The sequence below is a fragment of the Rhinolophus sinicus genome, linkage group LG01 (genome assembly GCF_036562045.2).
Source record: "Rhinolophus sinicus isolate RSC01 linkage group LG01, ASM3656204v1, whole genome shotgun sequence".
Classification (NCBI taxonomy): Eukaryota; Metazoa; Chordata; class Mammalia; order Chiroptera; family Rhinolophidae; genus Rhinolophus; species Rhinolophus sinicus.
The window spans coordinates 117,476,091-117,498,724 of record NC_133751.1 but is presented as its reverse complement, the minus strand read 5'-3'; the positions used below and the strand labels follow the sequence as shown (position 1 = coordinate 117,498,724).

At 41.1% G+C, this 22,634-nt stretch overlaps 1 protein-coding gene across 32 annotated transcripts in view; it reads right to left on the bottom strand.

Moving 5' to 3' along the window:
* The window catches only part of CLASP1 (cytoplasmic linker associated protein 1), a 247,672-nt gene that overhangs the window by 125,675 nt on the left and 99,363 nt on the right, over window positions 1–22,634 (bottom strand). For all 32 annotated transcript variants that reach the window (XM_074334995.1, XM_074335073.1, XM_074335009.1 and 29 more), the window contains exon 8: window positions 16,123–16,190. In XM_074334995.1, coding sequence (XP_074191096.1) covers window positions 16,123–16,190 — 68 coding nt within the window. The remainder of the gene's footprint in view (window positions 1–16,122; window positions 16,191–22,634) is intronic.

The window sequence follows — 22,634 nt, the reverse complement described above, 5'->3', positions numbered from 1 at the left end:
TGTCTGTATATTTCACAGCACAAAAATAGAAGTGGCATAATGGAAGCTACCAGGGTGCTTAAAGAGTTGCACTTCTGCCCCTTTGGCACCAGTAATCCACCATCTACCACAGAAAATGCAAACCTGAAACAATCAAGCTTTATAGTGAGGGGTCACTTTCCAATCCCTTAGCCAAGAGCCTGCTGCCAGAGAGTCAGGCTGGCATTTTAAAGCTATCTAAACCATGATACCCCTAGCGCAGATAAAGAAAAAGAGGGAACCAGAGCAAAGGATGACAAGTCAAAATCCCTTTTCACTTTTACTAATCCCTTAAAAGGGAGCTAAAAAGAGAAGAAATTGGGGGCAGACAGGCAAGGAAAACATCACGAGAAACTGGAGAGGGAACTGAAATGTGAGGAGGGTAAGAAGCAAACATCCACTGATGCCTAATTCTTTGAGGCACTGCTGGGGCGAGATGCTCCCCCGGGATAAGAACTGCCTTCTGCAGGTGTGGGTCGAGGCCTATTTCTCCTTTGGTCTCAGATACAAAATGTTCTGGCTGCTGCTCTACAGCTTATAAGCACGTAGGTAACAGTGCGCAGGCTCAGGAGAGACGTCTCGCAAGCGGTAGCTGACACAGAGGTGCCCAGGGATGATACGATGCAGGAGGAATGCACAGCAGGCTCTGGGCAGTGACTCTGTCCTAAGGTGGGGCCATTAGTCAGAGGCCTGAACTTTCATCAGGACCAACCTCAGGGTTCAAGAGGTTTAAGCAGAAAACGGAAATAGGCTTCTGCTTCCTTAGCTGTGAAAAAAGGGATACTAGTCTACCTACAGGGAACATCCAAAGTGTCGTCTGCCCAATACCAACCCTCTTCTACCGGCAGCAGGAACAGTTCTCGGGTAAGCAGCACCCCACCCCCGAACCCCCACAGCCCCTGCTCGCAGTGACCACACCGCTGCCTCAAGGATGGGCAGACCCAGGCCTGAGCTCAGCATCAAAACTCCACTCCACCCACCACACTAATTCTAGAGCCTGTTTTTCTTGACTCGGAGCTGCGTAGATGCAAGCATAGAGCTGCTGGAGCCAACAAAACCGAGGTGCCTGCCTAGGAGTGCAGCAAACCAGAGGACAGCAGAGCAAGAGGTGCTGGGAGAACTGAGACCAATACCAGGTTTGCATCCTGGGAGTAAAGCTAGATCTGGCCGAAACCTCTGTGTTATATGAACCAATTAATTCTGCTCTTTACTTATACTCTTGGAATGAAGCTTGTGTCACTTGCAACCAAGACAATCTCTGTACTACCTTAAAAGGATGTCATGAAGATTAGACAGAATGTATATAAAGATAAGGAAACTACATACTCAACAAACGGAGCTATTTACATTGTTACTGTCTTATGCTTGGAGTACAAAAAGCAAGCCCTTCAAAGATATGTGGATGGAGCTGAAGAATTAAGAACATAATTTTTTTTAGTGCTCTTAAAAGGCATACACAATGAATTCAGTTTATACAGCAGGAAAAAATGTACGGATACTTTTGAGAAATGGAAGGCACAGTCAAACCACCTTCCCTAAAGCTGGTTCCAAAAGGAAAAGAATCCGTCTGCCCCCTTGTCTAGATGCGTTGGGACAGTCTCAGCAACAGTTTTCTCAGGGTCACAGGAAAGAAATTTGCCATTTATAAGGAAAAGGCAAAAAGCTAAATTAGGGAAATGGCAACCAAGTGGCATCAATTTTTTAAAAATCTCCCTCAACCTACCAGTCACCTGTAACTTGGAAATTCAAGTCCAGGGCACAGGGTCACCTGAAAAGGGATTTGGTCTCCAAGTAATCCATCAATCCCTTTGTTACTTCTCTAATGAAACTGGATGAGTGCCAGGAAGCACCAGCCTCCGCTCCCTGGGGGGCTCCTGGAGGACACCTCCTCTCAGCACTAACAGCCACTGCTTCTTCTTGCCGTCATTCCCAGCACTTAATTATTAAGCATAAATACAGAGGGTGCCAAAAATGTACACACATTTTAAGAAGGGAAAACTGTATTAAAATTGTAATACTCAATATGTACTGATAACAAAAGATGAATCCAAGCCACGTTTGACTTCTGCAATTACAAGAGGTGCTCAGAGTGGTTACCATCAGCGTCCAGACCCTTCTGATGACGACGAACTACTGCTTGAGCAACGCTGACCAAAATGTCCACTTGTATACACTTTTTTGGGGCACCCCCGGCCTGGTATGTGCCAGGTAAGGAAAGGCAACAGCTCTCACTTGAGCTCCCAGGGCGGCGTGGGGCACAAGCGAACGGCTGCATTATGATTCATTGATGCTTTGCTAACGGCAAGCACAGGTTATGCCACATGGACACAGAGCAGGGCAAACAGAATAGGGCCACAGACACTGAGGAAGGACCCCTGTGCCCTCCCACCCCCCCTGCCGTGACTCACTCCATCACTGCGCCTGACAACGAGGGGCGACACTGACGGGGAGCGTGAGGGGCGTGGCCTGTGCGCGCGTCCTGCTCCCTCAGGAACCCCGTGGGCTGCCACGCTGAGCGGACACACAGTGAAGAGAACAGACTCCAGAGACGCCTGAGCAGAAGTAAGAGGGGCAGGAATTGCTAACCAACATAATGAACGAGCTGGCCCGCTGCCCTCTGCAGACGGGTCCAGGAGCCCCACACTCTGGGACGTCCCCACCCTGGGCACCACGGCGCAGAGGACGGAAGGCAGAGACCACGCCCAGCGGGTAGGGTCACTGAGGTCAGTGTCCCCGAGCACTCTGGACGCCGGTTTAAACCAGCCCTGTTCCTGCTACGCCCGCCCCAGAGAAAGGAACCCACCGCAGCACGGCAGCTTCAGGTACAGAAGCTCAGTCTGGAAGGGGTACCTCAAAGCAACACAAGGAGACTGCTGCTTTCACATCCTGAGTATTAAAGACGTCCCCAGAGAAGAATTACGGAGGATGGCATGAACCGCCCTTCCTGCCGCAGTACTTGGCCACTGCGCTCTGCGGAGACTTCAGTGGGCTCGGTGCTGCCAGCGTCTGGTGAGGCGCGGGGACGCAGCCTGAAGCCTGGCTCTACGTCCTGCTGGGGACCATCACCCCAGACATACAGCCCGACCTAACTGCAGATGAGGGTGTGCAGTAGGCCACTCGCACATACAATTTTTACTTCTGTACAAAGAAACCTAAGTAAACTGAAAATGCCAAAAATGAATTTTAATATAGAAAAGAGGGACTTACAATTGTGGGCTTTTTCCTCCAACTTTTTAAAAATCAAATGTATATACTTATTCAACATTGCACCTGATTATAAGAACCCCTGAACCCTAGCCTATTTTACCAGAACTTTCCCTTTGTCTTGCTCAATCAATTCTCTAAATTCCAGAGGTCAATGGGTAGATTTGTTTCCATGACTGAGCATCCGTGCCAAATGGGACACCATTCGTCACATGGCTTGGCTGGGTTTTGGAGCTGGCCCGGCTCCTCCCGTGGAACCGCAGGCAGCCTGTGTGCGGGTACCCCGGGGGAGGGGCCAAAGGCAGTGTCCTGACCTCACAGCTACACTCCATGCTGAATAAAGGTTCTGGCATACCTAGCACAGGGGGTAGGTAAATCAATGAGGGTGCGGTTTTTCACTAAGAAAAATGAAACAATAATTGGAATTCAATCTTCCACGTGACTCTAACCTTGGGACGAGGCAAGTCTATGGGGAAAAGTGCACAGATTTCAAAAAGCTCTCCAGACCTTTCATGGCAATATTTCTTAGTTTAGACAAGTTATCGAACTGCTCTGATCCCATTTCTCATCTGTAGAATCATTCACACAACTTTATTTGTGAGTTTAGATGATGTTTTTTAAATGCCCACCCCATGCCAGGCCCTGGGCTGGATGCTGACAATTCAGGGAACAGAGCAGTCCCTACGTATGGAGCTGACAGCCAGTCAGTAGGATAAGCCTCTGGAAAGAAAATTCCTAGAGGCAACAGAGGTCCAGGCACAGCATTCCTGAGGGAGCCTTTGCAACACAAAAAGTGATGCCTGAAAAATGATCAGACGTTAGGCTGGGCGAGGAGTGTGTGTATGAAGCCCCTGGGCCAAGAAGACGGGCAGCTTTGAGGACTGGTGCTGGATGGCACTGGGGCAGCGCAGGCGGGCGGGCGGGACACGTCACAACAGGCACTGGCGGTGACTGATAATTATCATGATAACCCCAAACTGCTTTGCGGTAACAAGTCAGAGAAGAGCAGGACATTTAAACTGTTCCTTATTTCTCACAAAAATACTAAAACGGTACAGTGGGGATGTTTAAGAAACATTCAGACTTTCCTTTTTACTATTTCATGGGAAAGGAAAGCGTTTTAAGCGACTTTAAAGGCTGTATATTAATGACGTGGAAAGTAAAAGTGGACCTCTAGGAAACAACCTTCCAACACCCGAGAGATCTGAGTGTATTCACAGAAGTCACAATGCGTCCTTCCACTGATCACACGCTCGCCTTCTGACCACAGTACTTCTTCTACCTTTGAACTTGCCCTGAAAGGGCATTTTACCTCATAAGTGTCCGAACCCAAATATCAACCATATCGTTTTAAACCCAAATCCCACAAGTATCAGATTTACACCTCGCATTCTTTTGAAAATGTCATTTTAATCATCACTGTACCAATCCTGACCCAGTTCTTCCTGACAACCACTATTCAGGCACGAAAGCAAGTCAGCTGGGAGAATTCACAGCCAGCTTTGGGGAAGGTTTCCTACCAGGATGCTTTCCCCCACTGAAAAGTGACTGCACCAAGAGTTATTTGCCTTTCGCATAATAATCTCTTAAAATCATCCATCCCTGCTTTTATGACTCCATTCTCAAGAACCCAAGAGAGGCAAATAATCAGCCTTCGCATAAGACAGAAAAATAAGATGACAATTTAAAATAAACACCTATATTCTAATAAATCTTAATCTGCTAATCCAAGACCCATCTCTACTCCAAGATACAAACCCGCTTGAATAACACTCACGTACAAACAAAATGCTAAGTCCAGCTATCCAAAACTATAATCATCTCTCTACCCTCAAAACCTGCTCATTCTCCAAGTTCCCTATTTCAGCTGGTCCTACCATGTTTCCCCAAAAATCAGACCTAGCTGGACAATCAGCTCTAATGCTGATTAATTTTTGGAGCAAAAATTAATACAAAACCCGGTATTATATCATATCATATCATGTATCATATCATATCAGATCCGATCTTATATTATCGTAAAATAAGACCAAGGCTACTAACACCAAGGTTCTGGTTCAATCCCCACATGGGCCACTTTGAGCTGTGCCCTCTTTAAGAAAAAATAAAAATAAATAAAAAATAAAAGCACATAATCCTACTGCCCAGATAAACTCTGGAACCCTTTTCAAAAAAACAAAAAAATGAATGTATATAAAAAAATAAATTAAATAATTCAAATATTACCAGAAGAAAACAAAATGAGATTAAAAAGCTTCTCTCCCAACTCCACTTATGGTTTCCAGTTTTTTGTTTTCAATGAAGTTTTCACTTTGGAATAGTATTGGAGCGACAGAAAAGTTATGAAGGCATTGCAGAGAGGATTCCCATTCACCCCATGCTCAGTCTCCCTACTATTAACATCTAACATTAGAAGGGTACATTTGTTACAATTAACGAACACAGATACATTATTTGTAACTCAAGTCCATAGTTTATTCAGAGATCCTTACTTTTTTCCTATTGTCCTTTATCTGTTCCCAATCCCATTCAAGATATCGAGTTACATTTAGTCATCATGTCTCAGGCTCCTCCGGGTTTTGAGTTTCTCAGACTTTCCTTGTTTTAGATGACCTTGACAGTTTCCAGGAGTACTGGCTGGGTAGTTTACAGAATATCCTTCAATTTGCGTTTGCCTGATGTTTGTATCATGTGTAGAGCGAGCTTGTGGGTTTTGGGGAGGAAGGCTACAGGTAATATGTCATTCTCATCACATCATATCAAGAGTACATGCCATCAAGCCGACAGGTGATGCTGACCTTGATCACCTGAGGCAGTTTGTCAGGTTTCTCTACAGCAAAGTTACTTCTTTCTCCCTTTCCATACTTTACTCTTTGGAAGAAGTCACTATGCACCTCACACAGAAGGGGAAGTTACACGCTCCTCCTTTAGGGTAGAGTAGCTACATAAATGATTTGGAATGGGAGATTTGTTGCTACTCCCTCATTTACATACTTAATCACTCATTTTTATCAGTAGGGGCTCATCAATATTTATACTTTGGCTTATAATCCAATACTACTTTATTTTATTGCTCAAATTGTTCCAGCTTTGGCCATTAGGAATCTTTCAGTTGACACCTGTGTCCATTTGACATACTCCCATGAATGTTTCGGTTTTTGTTGTTGTTGCTGTTGTTTTGTTTTGTTTTGCTTGAGCGCTTCCTTACTTTCTGGCATACAAGATATACCAGGCTCACTGGGCATCTTCCCCGCGCCAGCCCTAGAATCAGCCTTTGCCCCACGGAGCCCTGGACATGTTGAAAACCAAGATCTGGACACTGGGTGGCAGTTTCTTTTTAAGAGATCTTATTATACATCAGATTCTGCATCTTGTTTTTCTTTAGAGAGCTTTCTATATCTAAACAGAAATATCAACCGTATCATTTTAAACCTAAGTCCAACCTTCACCTCCCATTAGATAACCTAACAGTGCCACAGCGGGCTGTGCCGGTCACAGAGGACGGTATTAATGGGTCAGGTCCTACACCAGGCTACCTACATGCACCAATCTCATTTTCTCCTCACAGTGCTGCAGGAACTATTATTATCCCCAACTCATATATGAGGAAATGAAAGCTGACCACCAGGTCACGGCGCAGGTCACACACTGCTCATGCAGCCACAGTATGAGGGATTTCGAAGTCCACACGCTTCCTCGTTGCTGCCCCAAAGCTCCCTGTCCACTTACAGTCCAGTCATCTAGACCCAAAAACCACGTAAAGGACTGGTGACATTTTTTGGATGATTTACACCAATCTGTACCAAACTGAGAAGTGTAAAGGAAAACTTGTAAATTTCTCAGTTAAATTTAGTTCACTTAAAAGACTATCCTGTATTCTAAATTACATCTTTCTTATTTTTTTATTGGTGTTAATGTCCCTTGTTTTTGAAAGAACAAGAGATAAGGTGGGATTTTGTTTTGTTGTTATATTTAGTAAAATTAAAGTTGGCTTCCCTGTATCAATTTTTCTACCCTCCCCAATCCAAATTTTAAAATTTAACTGAGAAGTAAATGGCCTACAATAAAACCTCAGTTTCTTAGCACAGCATACAAGGTCCTTGTTCTCCTTCCCCTGCAACATTCCCCTCCAGCAATACCAAACCACTTTAAAAAACAAACTTATCATGTTTGCAGTGTAATTTCCTCTCCCAGAATTGCCTCCCCCAACTCCCTATCCCTGGGCAAACAACTGATTAGGAAAAATAACATTTTCAAAGTGTCTAAAACTTAGTTACAGAGGGCTAATGCCTGTTTTAATAATATCTCTTTGATGCTTTCTTTTTTTTTTAATTACTCCCTACGGCAACCATTGAAAATGGTTGAATTTCAGCATCAGAGACAAACAAAGCCAAGCTTTTATCCCAACAGCAGAGAGGAAGGCCTGAGCTTGACCACATTGTGGCTGGATGGAGAGCGGGCCTCAGACAGTGAAGTCCAGGGTCCCTGCTCTCCGTTCAGCCACCAGCACAATCAAGGAAACCTGAAACCTCCTGCATCCAGGTGTGAAAGCTGCCCTGTACCCCATACCGGGCTGCTGAGAGGATCATAAAACAAAACAAAACAAAAGACATTCAGGAAAGTGCTTTGAAAATCCTGAAGTACTCTACACACACCGTGGCAGAATGGTTGGTACGGTATTTTGCAGAATGTCAATGGCCCCTTATTAATCATGGATGGATAGAGGGAGATTCAAATGTGCCAGCACTGCAAGAAACAGCTTTTACTCGTTTCCCACTGTATTTGCAGCTACTTAGGGTAAAATTTACCGAGGCTCCTAGGCTGGCATTTCAGGTAACAGCAATTTGAAAGGAATTACCAAGTGAAAGAACAGTCTTTATTTTATAAACTTAGACCCACAGGTTCTCTCCATGGCTTTTAATACATTAGTCGACTTCCTTAATTATTTTGCCCTGTTGTTTAAAAAACAATCCAAAATACAACTTAAGACAAATGCTACTTTTATAAGTAACATACTTCCAAATCCTCAAACGAAGAAGTCTCTAAAAGAGGTCACTTCAGAATGTGAATTATTTAACTCTCCTGACCAGGTATTGATTTCCTACAGCAGCTTAACCTGAACATAGAATACTGTACTGAGGGATGGAGTAAAAAGGAATACTATCACTGTGTGCCTTTAAATTCTCAATTTGAAAATATAACAAGCAGAAATACGGCATCTTCCAAAATTCAGCAAACTTAACCAAATTTAGTGTAAGATATACATACACCTCAACAATCCTGCACAAAATAAACAGAAAAGGAGCTGGATGTGTGCCAACTTCCCTGCAGTGGGGGACATATGAGCCCTTGTCATTGTGCACGATTTACTCTGTGTAATACCTATTTAGGGGTAGAATCTTGGTATTGCATTTTGTTTCAATTGCAGGGTTTGGAAATACCCTTTAGAGACAACAAATTCAAAGCCTGCCAGGAAGACCATCCATAGTGATACAGTGACACAGGTTGTTCACACATCAAATGCACTCTTCCTTCAAACAGAGACCTTGTTCACAGGGAGTCCTTTCAAAATCTTTTTAATGCTGCAAAGTGTGGGTACAAACCTCCATGGAAAGAATGGCGGCTAATCAATAAGGCTTTCTGTAAACAGCACTTTTTTTGTAGTTTTGGGGTTCCATTCTTGCATTTTCAACATGTAAATCTTACAAAGGGAAGGAAAAACGTTTATAAAATGATTCTCAAGACAGACGCAGCACTCCTGCACTGCTACGACTCATCTGTGCTTTTCCTCTACCCACTGCCGAGAAACCTTAGGACAGATCATACACTTACTAACAAATGTCTTGCAACTGTAATATAATTTATTTTCATAACCCACATACTGGGAACACAAGAGAGCAGAAAAAAAGTAAAAGCACATGAACTAGACAGAGGCTGATGAAAACACAGCTAACCTCACCTTACTGCGTCCTACGTCCTCTCTACTAATCCTCAAAGGTTAACACTAATATATGGAGGTTTCACAGTTTTTCCCTGCCTAAATATAAATACTCATAGCAATTAGTTTCCTAAGTTTCAGCCACAATTTATAGTTATAAAAGCAAGTACAAAATCTTAAATATGTAAATTTTATTTCCTAGTTAAAGCTGCAAAAATTACAAAATTTCAGACTATATTAGAAGAGCCTACCTTTCCCCGTAGTCATGTTTGTCAGTGATCTTGGTACAGATAAAAACACTGCCCTGGAAGCTGTATCTACTCACAGCAACTCAAGCATCAGCAAACTCTCCACCCACACGACTTCTTCAGTGCGATCCAGCAACAGTCACAACTGCCACCCTATTCCAGAATAAAAGCCTATACTATATATAACTGAATTTTTTTTTAAGAGGTGGTGAGTGGGAGGTGAACCTTCTCCATCTGGCTTTACTGGTATAAGAGAACCTTCTTTAAAACTGGTATTTAAAAAAAAATTTAACCAACTATCTGATTTCCCCCCTGAAAACAGAACATTCCTAACATAAACCTGAAATAAGAATAATATCAAAAAGCAATCTTATTTCCACATAGAAGATGAAGCAAGCTGCCATTTGCTGCAGCTTACACTGGTATCAGAAACAGTCTCTGCCAGGCTATTGCAGGCGGTCCTCCCCTTAGCACAATATACTTGCCAGCTTTGTAACACATTATCCCTGTATCCGTGACTATGGAAACCCTTTTCTAAGATGTGAACCAGAATCCCAAGCCTTGTAATATGCCGAGTCCTATAAACAAGCATGGAAGAGAGTAGGAACCCTGTCATGCGGGAGACCCTGCTCGTTGCGCCATTTGTCATACAGGGAGTCCGGCGGGGTCTCTGCTCCCGCTCCCCACAAGAGAACGCAGGACATGGTGAGGCCAAAAAGGAACACCCACGGAGCCATAGATGGGGGAGTCATACCACTATATTCTTGCTGGCGGCACTATAGTCTCACTGGAGGCTGTATCCACACTGTCCGCAACCCACCATCCTAACTGCAATCCGCGCTTGCCAGCCCAGCCGCCATCTTCTTGCTAGCCCCCATTTTCTTGCTAGCCTAGCCACAGCAGTTATATTAGTGGGCAATGGCTCACTGGTTACAGCTGACGGCCAACTAGCCACAGCTGATGGCCATGCAATCACAGTTGATGGCCATTTACTACCTGAGCCAGCACCTGTTTATGTGAGGCCGAGAGCCTGGAAACTACTTTCTGGGGCTCTGTCCCCACAAACCCATTATCAGCATTGGTTTTGAAGACTATGGTTGTGGGGGCAGAGCCCCAGAAAGTAGTTTCCAGGCTCTCGGCCTCACATAGACAGGTGCTGGCTCAGGTAGTAAATGGCCATCAGCTGTGGCTAGTTGGCCGTCAGCTGTAACCAGTGAGCCATTGGCCACTAATATAACTGCTATGGCTACGCTAGCAGAAAGGAGAGAGAAAGAATGGGGGCTAGCAAGAAGATGGCGGCTGGGCTGGCAAGCGTGGATGGCGGTTTGCGGACAGTGTGGATCCAGCCTCCAGTGAGAGTATAGTGCCGCCAGAGAGAATATAGTGGTATGACTCCCCTACCTATGGCTCCGTGGGTGTTCCTTTTTGGCCTCACCATATCCTGCATTATGAGGGGAGCGGGACCAGAGACCCCGCAGGCCTCCCAGCACGACAATGGTTTGGCTTCTTAATAAACAAAAGGAAGTCAACTCACTTTTAAATGAAGGCCTGTCCTAGCTACATGGGGCAGTAATTCAGATGTCACTTAATTCATCGTCGGTCTATTTATTTTCAGACTTGCACAGGTTATTTCTCATTTCCAACAACTTAGAAATGATACCTAACAGTTTTCAAATTATAAACTTCTTTTGGTAAAAAATCCTAAGGCAGGATGCATTCGGCAGCAAAATGATACCCTAAAAATATTCATGAACAGGGGCCAATAATTGTATATAATTATCTGTTATCTAGTTTATAGTTTTGTCAGCAAATATTCTTTCTCTTTAGCTACAAATTATTATGGAATTTTCATGGATTTACCAGCATGATATTTTAATTCCTTCCTCATAAACATGTTAGCTTTGCTTAAGAAACTCTCAAAGGCATGAGCATTTTTAACCAAATTAATGTCCATGGGCCTCGCTTCAATAAAACCCAATTAAAATAAAGACCATTAAGTGGCTGCAGATGAAGGACACTGACTACTTAGTCTATAATTACTGGCTCTTTAATGCCGAATATCCAATTCTCCCAAGAGCGTAAGTACATCTGCATGATTTAAAAAAAAAAAAAAACTTACACAGAACATAATTTGCTTTTTGAGACCCATGGAAGGAAAAACTATAATTTTTGCCTCAAGGGGCTTGCTAATTATATGGAGATGGAAATAAAGAAAAATAAGTATCTATAAAACAACATATTTTTAACTCCAATATTCTTGCCGTTCAAAGCTGAAAGGCCTTCGGGTAACCTAGCAACAAAAAAGAACCATACAAATAGGAAGTATTCTATAATAGTAGAGACAGGACACTCATTTCTCATTGCTACTCAGCTGCTTTTTCATTGCTGATTTAGTCACAATTGTTACACTTTTAAAAAATTAAGTCCCTGGGTTTACTTAAATATAATCACACATGCTAGAACATAACTTTGCTGTCAAGAAAAACAACCTATTTCTTCTCTAAGAGTATCACTATTCATTAGTAGTTTCTTTCAACTTAGCTCAAATCCAGAGCTTTTATTTCGTACTCAAAAGAGCATTAGTGTTCACAAATAGCAAAAGAAAAAACAGATAAACTTCATCAAAATTAAAAACTTTTAAACACCAAAAAAGCGAAAAGACAACCCACAGAATGGGAAAATATATTTGCAAATCAGATACCTAAGAGTCTCGTATCCAGAATACATAAAGAACTCTTGTAGCTCAACAACAAAAAGACAAATAAACCAATTTAAAAATGGGCAAAAGTACTTGAATAGAGATATTTTCCCAAAGAAGATCTATAAATGGCCAACAAACACGTGAAAGCAAGATCAACATCGTGAGTCATTAGGGAAATGCAAATCAAAGCCACAATGACTGACACCACTTCATACTGTGACTAAGATGACTATATATATATATATATATATATATATATATATATATATATATATTTTTTTTTTTTTTTTTTTTTAAAGAAAATTGGTTTTGTTCGTTTTTTTGTTGGAGAGGATGTAGAGAGTTTGGAACCCTTACACATTGCTAGTGGGAATATAAAATGGGAAGCCACTGTGGAAAACAGATTCACAGATCTTAAGTAAATCAAACAGAATTACCTTGTGACCAGCAATTCTATTTCTAGGTATATACTCCAAAAAAATCAAAAGAGGTGTTCAAACAAAAACTTGCAAACGACAGCTCAAAGGAGCACTACTGACAATACCCAAGAGGTAAAAATAGTCCAAATGTTCATCATGGATGATTGGATAAACAAAATGTGAGATACATCTACACAATAAAATACCAGGAAAAGGAGTGAAGTACTGATACATGCTACCACATGGATGAACCTTGAAAACAGAATGCTAAATGAAAGAAACCAGACACAAAAAGCCATATGTTGTATAATTCCATTTATATAAAATGTCCAAAACAGGCAAATTCATAGAGACAGGATATAGGTTGTCAGGGACAGGGAAGAGGAGGAAATAGGGAGTGATAGTGGCGTAGGTTTTCTCGGAGGTGATGAAAATATTCTGGAATTAGATAGTGGTGATAATTGCACAATTCTGTGAACATACAAAAAAACCACTGGATTATATACGTACTTTAAAAAAGTAAATTTTTGGTATGACTTTTATCTCAATATTTCAAATACGCTGATTATTTCCAAAAGTAAAATTCAACACTCATTTGTGATAAAAACTCAGATATAATAAAAATAATGAGAACTACCTCATCCTGCTGAAGAACATCTACAAAAAAACCTACAGTTAGCATTATGCTTAGTTGTGAAATAACAAGATGGGGAACCAGGCAAGGATGTCAACTCACCACTCTTATTTTACACAGTGGTAGACGTTCTCACCAGTGCAATAGAGCAAGAAAAAGAAAAAGTATAAAAAGTACACAGCTCTGACAGAGATAAAACTGTTCATTTTTGCAGATGATATGACTGTTTATGCAGAAAATCTCTAAGAATCTACACAAATTTCTAGAATAAGAAAGGTTGCAAGCTAAGCTATATAAGGAGAAAAATGGGCAAAGCATAGGGAGGATGGACTGAGAAAAAAGTAGAGCAGTCAGTGGTCTGAAGTCCAGAAGAGTTTTAAAAATGGTTACACAGAGAGTTGTCAGCAAAACCCAAAAATCGGAAGAGGGGATGGCATTTACGCAATGCCACTAGAGTTTCTCTATGCTATCTAAATGTTCAATGGCTCTAGCAAAAAAGAAAGTCAGGCGGGTGTTAGGTTTTTGACAGCTAATAAACGTCTTACTGGTCTCCCAAAGTTACTGTAAAGAGACCAAATGTATTTGGGTTAGGAATTCTGCAATCTTTATATAGACTTTAGGTTATTCTAGTTGGGCTCTAATAATTAAAATACTAATACTACATATAGACAGTAAAAAAGCTGAAATTATACTCATAGGCCTCCAGTAAGTTTTGAGTTAAGGCTTCCTGACCTTCTGCTATTTTTAACATAGATACCTAAAAGATAACTGTTTTCATTCTCAAATCTGCCCCTATGCCACATACAAGTATTCACACACACAAACCCCACAAAAATAAGGAAAGCTGGGAACATTTACACCTGAGCATTTAGAAGAAAATGTTGCTAGGATGCACCCCACGCCACAGGATGACATCATATGAGTCATGTTCCTTAAAGCTTACAGATATATACATACATACACTCTTCTAGACAAGGTTTCCAGCATGGCTGCGGTCCTTCTCCCAGTGTCACATTATAGTAAGATTATGTTTTACAGCTATAACATAAGCTAGGAAGCACAAACTCATTTCTGCCACCACTCCACATCCTTGCCCGGGACTTTCTATCATGATGCCAACACGATTTGAACTGGAAAACCATGGAAACTACACAAATATACACACACAAGATTCAAAGCACGTGTCTGGCAACTGGCTGGGCAGCCGTCCCCATGCACACGTCAGGCCCACTCCTCACTGGAGTGCAACTCCGAGGCCAGACTGTCCCAAGAATACACTTTTTAAAGCACATATGGAAGTAAATACAAAAGTAGGGGGTAATGTACAGAAACCATGCCACAGTTAAAACAACATACAAATTATACAATTATAGAACAACAAATTATAAGAGAATATAGAAAAATGAAAACTGATTTGTTGGTGATAGCTGAACTACGGTAAATATTCTTTTTTAATAGTTGTTATAAACATATAAATATATGAAAAAGAAATGAAGGGAATTAATGAAAGCATTTTTAGAACACTTCAAGCATTTTAGAAGAAACATGCTATATCTGAAGACACATTCCTTACTGACAATGGGAGGTACAGAGCAGACCGTGAGTGAAAAGACCCGGATTCTGGGCTCGCTCTGCCCTACATACTTTGTCACTTGCCGGGAAATCACTCAAACACTTTTATTAGGTTGATGTAAAAGTAACTACAGTTTTTGCAATTATTTTTAACCTTTTAAACTGTAATTACTTTTGCACCAACCTCATACAACTTCAAGATACTCAGCATTTGAAAGCTATGCTGTGATTTAAGATCCTTAGCAATTCTGAAATAGCTATGATGCAATGAGGTACCCAGAGTTAGAGAAAGTTCTTGTTAGCAACTGTCTTTGTGATGACTTCATTCATACAGTAATTCACTCCTGTCTTTTCTTCCCCTTCTGGAATCACAATAATTACCCACTTGTGCTCAAATATCATCACAAAGTACAGTAGAAGGGAATACAAGTACTGGAAACAAGAGGTCGCAATTCAAGTCTCAGTTATTATTTTGTTTATTTATTCAACAATATTTACTGTATACCTACCACATGCCAGGGACTTTCTGAGGCACTAAGGATAAAGCAGGGAATAAAACAAAGTTCCCGCCCTCATGAATAAAAAAAGTATTTTGTAGTGCATGCACTAACAAGGTCACTCCAGCAGGATGAGGGCACAGAGTTGCCTCTGAAAACTGGCTGTGCTGTTCTGGGTGGCCTTTGTAATGAGATCTGGATGAAATGAGGAAGACAGCCACGATGCCACGGAGGGGACGGCTATTTGAAGCAGAGGGAATCCTAAGCAGAGCCCCCGACGCAGGAGCAGCTTAGAATGTTCAAAGGAGGCCAGTGGAACCAGAGCCGAGAGACGTGTGGGTTAGAATCATACGAGATGTCGAGATGTCGGCAGCTGGTGTACAGCACCAGACCGCAGAGCCTGGTGGGCCATGGGGAGCCACTGCCTTATGGTCTGTGTGATGCAAACCTCCGCAGGGCGGTGAACAGGGAATCCACATCATTTAGTCACATCTAAAAGAATTACTCTGGTTGCTGTGTGAAAACCAGACTATAGGTGCTGGCAGAGAATAAAAGCAAGGATGTGGGTTAGGAGGCGACCACGGAAGCACAGGTGAAATAGAAAATGGCCGGCACTAGGAGGACAGGAGCCGTTCCAGGGAGAATCACCGGGACTCTAGATGTTATTTTTCAAAGTATAGCCAACAGGATCAGCCGACGGACTCAACGTCAGTTATGAAAGAAAGTCAAGGACAACTCCATAGTTTCTGGCTTGGGAAAGTGGGAAATGGAGGTTAAGTCTTAAGACCTACAAACCCTTATCAAGGTATCAAATTCAACTGTTCAAAAAGAGCACAATTACTGACATAAAACTGAAAAAGCAAAAATAGAATGACTGCTTTTTCTACTCACCATTTGCAGACTGTATCATGTTTCCAGATTTCTGGACTTCATCAAATTTTGTAAAAATTACATTCAATCTGTGTGAAAAAAAGTATATATATATAAACTATTAACCATCATTGTTTAGTCAACTACATTAAAACACTAATGTGAAGCTGTCATACTCCAAGAAAACAAAATCAATGATACACACCCACCGAATAACAAAAACAGTAACTATGTTAATAACAATATCAATAGCTAACAATAATTGAGCACTTATTATAAGCCAAGCACTGACCTAAGGGCTCTAACTGAAAGACCTCGTTCAACCCTTATAACAGCCTTACACAGTATTACTATCATGCCCATTTTACAGATGAGGAAATCAAAACCCCCATAGCTTACATAAGGTGACAGTTCTGGTGGAGATGCCAGCCCTGAGAGTAAGAATCCAGAGCACATGCTCCCAGACATTGTATTAAACTGACTGGGTGCTCTACACAAAATGTGCATACATTATGAAAAGCGTGTACTTCTCCTATTTCTGCCTAAGCACAGACTGTTGATTACTTAGGATAAAGATTTTCAAACTGCTATGATATTACAATGCAAAGGCTTTTCTGTGACTTACGCTTAATTCAAAAATGCTATAAATAACTTCTCTAGAAACAAACATTGTGACAGGATAACCTTCAGCTTAAAAATCAACATGACATTTATTTTCCATTAATGGATCATTTTCCCCTTGACATTTAAATTGACGCAAAACTCCTAAACCAGTCAAAATATTTCATCCTAGTGACACAAATATGAAAGAAAAATTGAGGGGTGGTGGGGGAAGAGTAAGGAAAAAGCACCTTTCCTAAGCAAAACAGAGATACATCTGAATAAGTACAAAGGTTAAGATTCCAAGGTAATGTACTTTTGCATTCACACCCATGCCACCCATTTCAGGGACCAAACTAGAAATTTTGGCACTTTCCTACAAGCCATCCTGTCATACAAACTAATCATTTCAACCATGTTAGTCTTTTCTTCCCAACCAGAATGGAAGCTCCGTGGGCGTAGGGATGGGAACTGCATTTTTAGTGTTCTGTACACACCTAGCACTGCGTCCTGCAGGAGAGTTACATCACTGTGGGGAAGAGCTGGTACCTAATCTTGTCTCCTGCCCCGTTATGGAAAACTGGTCTCAGTTCATTCACTGAAACTAGCACTGAGCTAGCTAGATGCTGACTGTGTCAAGTTCCCCCTCTCCAGAGCTTCTATTTACTTCCACTTCATTCTATTCTACTTAGAATGTTACATTCTAAGTAACAGAGGAGCCAGAAACACACATCAGCAAACAGAAGTAAAATGAAAGGGATGAACTAGCCTGATACACTGCGTCTGCCCCTTCCCGTTCCACCGCAGACATCAGTATCTTTAACCCATCCTTCCATCTAAGTCCAGATGTAGCCTCAGAATCCTTCTCAAAGCTGCTCAAGGAAGCCACTCACTACCAATTAATCAAAGTTGGCATTAAATCAAAAATGTGTTTGTCATCTCAGGACCAGATATAAGTAAAACTACCACTCACTTTCAAATCCAGTGGTTACTAAACATCTGGAAAAAGAGCCCTTGGAATCAATTTCTTATGATGTTTCCATCACCTTCCCTTTTATAAGTAACAAGATCTCCAATGGCTTAAAAAGCCCATAAATAGTATCACTAGACAGGTTGTCAGGGTGTGCCCTAAGTTACCACTTTATTGTGTCACAACTATACCCTCTGACATGAGTGTCCCTGCATATTTGCAAGTTAGGGACAAGGTATACCTCTACTCTGGCTGTTCCTGAAATACTGGGAGGGGGCAATCATTTCTTCCATTCCTTGGAAAGTATTTGCCATTATCAATGGCAATTGTGGCAAATGTAGTTCCCTATCCATGGTAATGTCTACTTACTGTGGCCACATTATCCACAACTGGCAGGCCCAAACAGCTTAGTATGAGAATGCTAAAAAGATTACTGTTACTGGCATCTGTGCCTAATTCAGAAAACCTCAGGCAGGTACCTTTCCCTCTACTTTCACTCCTGTCTCATGAGCTGCCTCATTTTCTGATCAATAATGCCCATAACAATGGCTCCTATCAAGGTTATCACCTCAAGAGATCAGTAACCTGACAGCCTAACACCAACAAAGCATTCCTTAGGATGAATGGTTTTTGCTAGGTCTGAGTCACCCAGCATTATGAAATGCCTCTCTTGGGACCCATCAATTTACACAAGTCTAACAGGATGCGTTTATATGTTCAATAACAGTAGTACATAACTAATGATTAGCCTCTGAAGTCAATTTTTTTAATTTTAAAGCTCTAGATCTCAAATTCGAAATAAAATGTCTTTACTAGTTTGACAATAACCAATATCATTCCCCCGTTTTTCTTAATTTTATATTCAATTGTTCAATTCAATTGTCATTTATTTTATTGTTAAGATCTCGATCTATGTAATTACTCCTTCCTAGAATATTTTATAATATATACGAGGTATGATAAAAAAATATGGTGAATGCTGCAGCTGAGTGCCATCCAACAGAAAGGCAGGGATCTTCAATATGGAAAGCGGCTCATGGAACCTTAGTAACAGTGTGTGACAAGTTTCAACTTGTTCGGTGCAGTCAGTCGGGTGTGAGCTATGGTTGAGAGAAGGTGTGTTTTAAAGTATGCTGTAAATCATGGATCATGAACGGCCTGAGAAATGGGGAAATGGTTTCATCCTCCATCAGGACAACGCTCCATGTCACACATTGCATCTGGTACAGCAATTTTTGTCAAATAAAAACATTACAGTGTGTCTTCATCCACCTTATTCACTGGATCTGGCAGCATGCAACTTCTGGCTCTTCCCAGAAGCCAAAATGACCATGAAAGGTAAACATTTTGAATCAATTCAGGACATCGAGGCAGCCATGACAGTACAACTAAAGACACTCATAAGAGAGGACTTCCAGAACTGCTTCAGAAACTGACAAGAACAATGGGTAAGTGTGTTCAAAGTGAGGGGGAGTATTTCCAGAGGGATTAATGGCAATGTGTCTTTTATTTGAATACATTATTTTTTATTTAAACATGCACCGTATTTTTTAAATTTTTTTTTTTTTTTTAGATTTTATTGGGGAAGGGGAACAGGACAATCTTAGTTATGGAGGGTTCTGTTCAGCTTCAAGTTGTTGTTCTTTCAGTCTTAGTTGTGGAGGGTGCAGCTCAGCTCCAGGTCCAGTCGCTGCTGGTAGTTGCAGGGGGCACAGCCCACCATCCCTTGCGGGAGTCGAACCAGCAACCTTGTGGTTGAGAGGACGCACTCCAACCAACTGAGCCATCCGGGAGCTCAGCGGCAGCTCAGCTCAAGGTGCCGTGTTCAATTTTAGTTGCAGGGGGCGCTGCCCACCATCCCTTGCGGGACTCGAGGAATCAAACTGGCAACCTTGTGGTTGAGAGCCCACCTTCCCATGTGGGAATCGAACCAGCAGCCTTCGGAGTTAGGAGCACGGAGCTCCAACCGCCTGAGCCACTGGGCCGGCCCTGCACCGTATTTTTTGATCACACCTCATATTTAAAACAATTTCCTAGAAGCAAATGCTAGTAATCTCTGAGTCAACAAGCTCCACCTGTACACTCAGAGCTTTCTCGTTGGCTTTTTAGTCCACTACTCTTTAATATGAGCATACAACCAAAAATTCTAAGATACATGAACAAATCTAAAATGAAAAATAGAAACCAACATGAATAAACACATACCCAAAAATCCCACCTTCGAGGAAAGAAGAGGCTATGAAATGTTTTTTAAATATGCCACCAATACTTCCAAAGAGATACTATTGCAAATTAAAAAAGCAAACAGGGGAGGAGCCCCTCAAAAACGGCAGAATAAAGAACTCTGACCATCTGCTCCTCCAAAGACGCAAAGAAACCATGGGCAAAATCAAGTTTTTCAAAACTAGAAATTTAAACAAAGGCTTGCAACAACCCGAGGAGAATTCTTCAAAAAAAAACTAAGTGGCTGAATCTTCGTAAGAACAGGAAGTTTTCCTATGCCCTATTTCCAGCTCCAACTCACCAGATGAAGACTAACAACCTCACAATTTACAGTCGTCTGAAAACCAGCAGCCTCACAGCCCCTGGAAAGCGTTGAACATGTTTGCAGCTCAGTCAAAAAAATCCCCGTTCCCAGAGAACTGTCATTATTTGACCTGTCTGGCATATCCTGAAACCCCCATGCACAGGGTTTGTCTTTATCTGACCTGATTCAGAGCATGCTCCGTGCAAGACTCTTTACCTTGAAGCCATGATCAAAAAGAATCAGGGACAACTGTTTGACATGGCAGCTGCCTGAGATGGCAATAAAAACTGGGACAAAGAAATGGACCAAACGCTTACAAGGAAAAACTGGAGAATAAGATGTTCACAAGGAAATCTGAGAAGCTCCGACATGTTCCCAGGAAACCAGAAGGCACATGCCTAGGAAAGAGCCAAGAAGGCAATGCCTCACGTCTAGCTAACCTGGGAGCTCTGCACAAGCAGGCAGTCAGGGGGACGCAGCGATGCAGAGACTGCCTGCCAGAAAACTAGGAGCATGTCCCAATAGGCACAGAGGGCCCTTCAGCAACGGCTGGGAGACTTACTGCCTGAAAGCGTGTAAGGGAATCTCTGTCCAATCATTAGCTGAACACTAAGCTAGCCGAGCAGAGACTTCAGTAGCCATACACAACAAAAACTACAGACTTGACAGAATTTGTTCAGGAAAGTCACTAAATAAGCAATGAGCAACAAAACAACAAACGCCAAAACAACAACAAACCTGGGAGGGAGAAAGAATGTGATTATCAGAGTTGCCACAACATACTTAAAATGACCAGCTCCAACAAAAAATTATGAAACATGTAGAAAAACAAGAAAACACGGCCCACACACAAGAAAAGGAAATCAGTCAACAGGAACTATCCTTAGTGGCAGCCCAGATGTTAGACTTAACTAGATGAACACTTGAAATCAAGTACTATAAATATGCTGTAAAGAACTAAAGAAAAGTATTTCTAAATAACTAAAGGAAAGTGTAAGAACAATGTCTCACCAATAGAGAATATCAATAAAGAGACAGAACACATAAGAATCATAGAGAAATTCAAGAAACGAAGAATATAATAACTGAAATCAAAAATTCAGTAGAGGGACTCAACAATGAATTCGAGCTGTGAGAAGAAAGAAGCAGTCAACTTGAACGATAGTCAACTGACAATACCATGTCTGAGAAACAGAAGGAAAAAAAGTGAAAGATCCTACGAGACTGTCATCTTACAATACCAACATAGCAACATACATATAATGAGAATCCCAAGAGAAAAGGACAGAAAGAATATATCAAGAAACAAATGACCAAAAAACTTCCCTAATTTTATGTAAAATATTAATTACATATTCAAGAAGTTTAACAAATTCCAAATAGGATAAAGTTAACGAGATCCTAACCTGGACACATGATAAGCACACTGTCAAAAGAAAAGACGAAAATCTTGAAAGCAACAATAGAGAAGCCACTCATCATGTACAAGCATCCACAATGAGATTAATAACTAATTTCTCATACAAACCAATGGAGGCCAGGCAGCAGTGAGCTGACATGTTTAAAGTCCTGAAATTTAAAATCTCAATCAAGAATTCTATATCCAACAAAATTATCCTCAAAGATGAAGTACAGAATCCTCTATGGACCAGACATTTGAGTCTTTACATGAAGCCATACTACCAATATAACAGTACAGACTGTAGTGGGGAAAATAAAGAATTTAAGACAATCTTCAATAAAAAATAAGAGTCCTTCAAACTGAAATGAAAGAATGCCATACAATGGCCCAAACCCACATAAAGATATAAAGAACACCAGTAAAAGCAACTATAAAGGTAAATGTAAAACATATATAAATATAAAAAATAGCATAAATGTACTTTTTTTGTTTATAAATCTTTTCTTGACTTAAATGACTTAAAAGGAAATTGCATAAAGCAATAATTATAAAACTGTGCTGGCAAGCTTATAAGGTACAAAGATGTAATTTGCATGACAAGAACAGCAAAAGACAGGAGGAGAGAAAACTATGAAGGAATAGTTTTTAATATTGAAATTAATGGTAATACTTCAAACTAGCTTGCTATAAGTTAAAATGTCAGTTGAAATCCCCAGAACAAACACTAAGAAGATAATTCCAAAAGAGAATAGCAAAAGAAACAGCAAGAAAACTAAAATGGCACACTAGAAAATATCTATTTAACACAAAATAAGGCAATAATGGAGGAACCAAAAAACGAAAAAGTCATGGCATATAGAACACAAACAGCAAAACTGTAGAAATGAATTTTACCTTATCAGTACTACATTAAATAAAAACAAACACTGCAATGAAAAGGCAAAAATTGTCAGACTGAATAAACAAGACCCAACTATATGCTACCTACAAGAGACTCACTTTAGATACAAAAACACAGACGTTAAAAGTAAAAG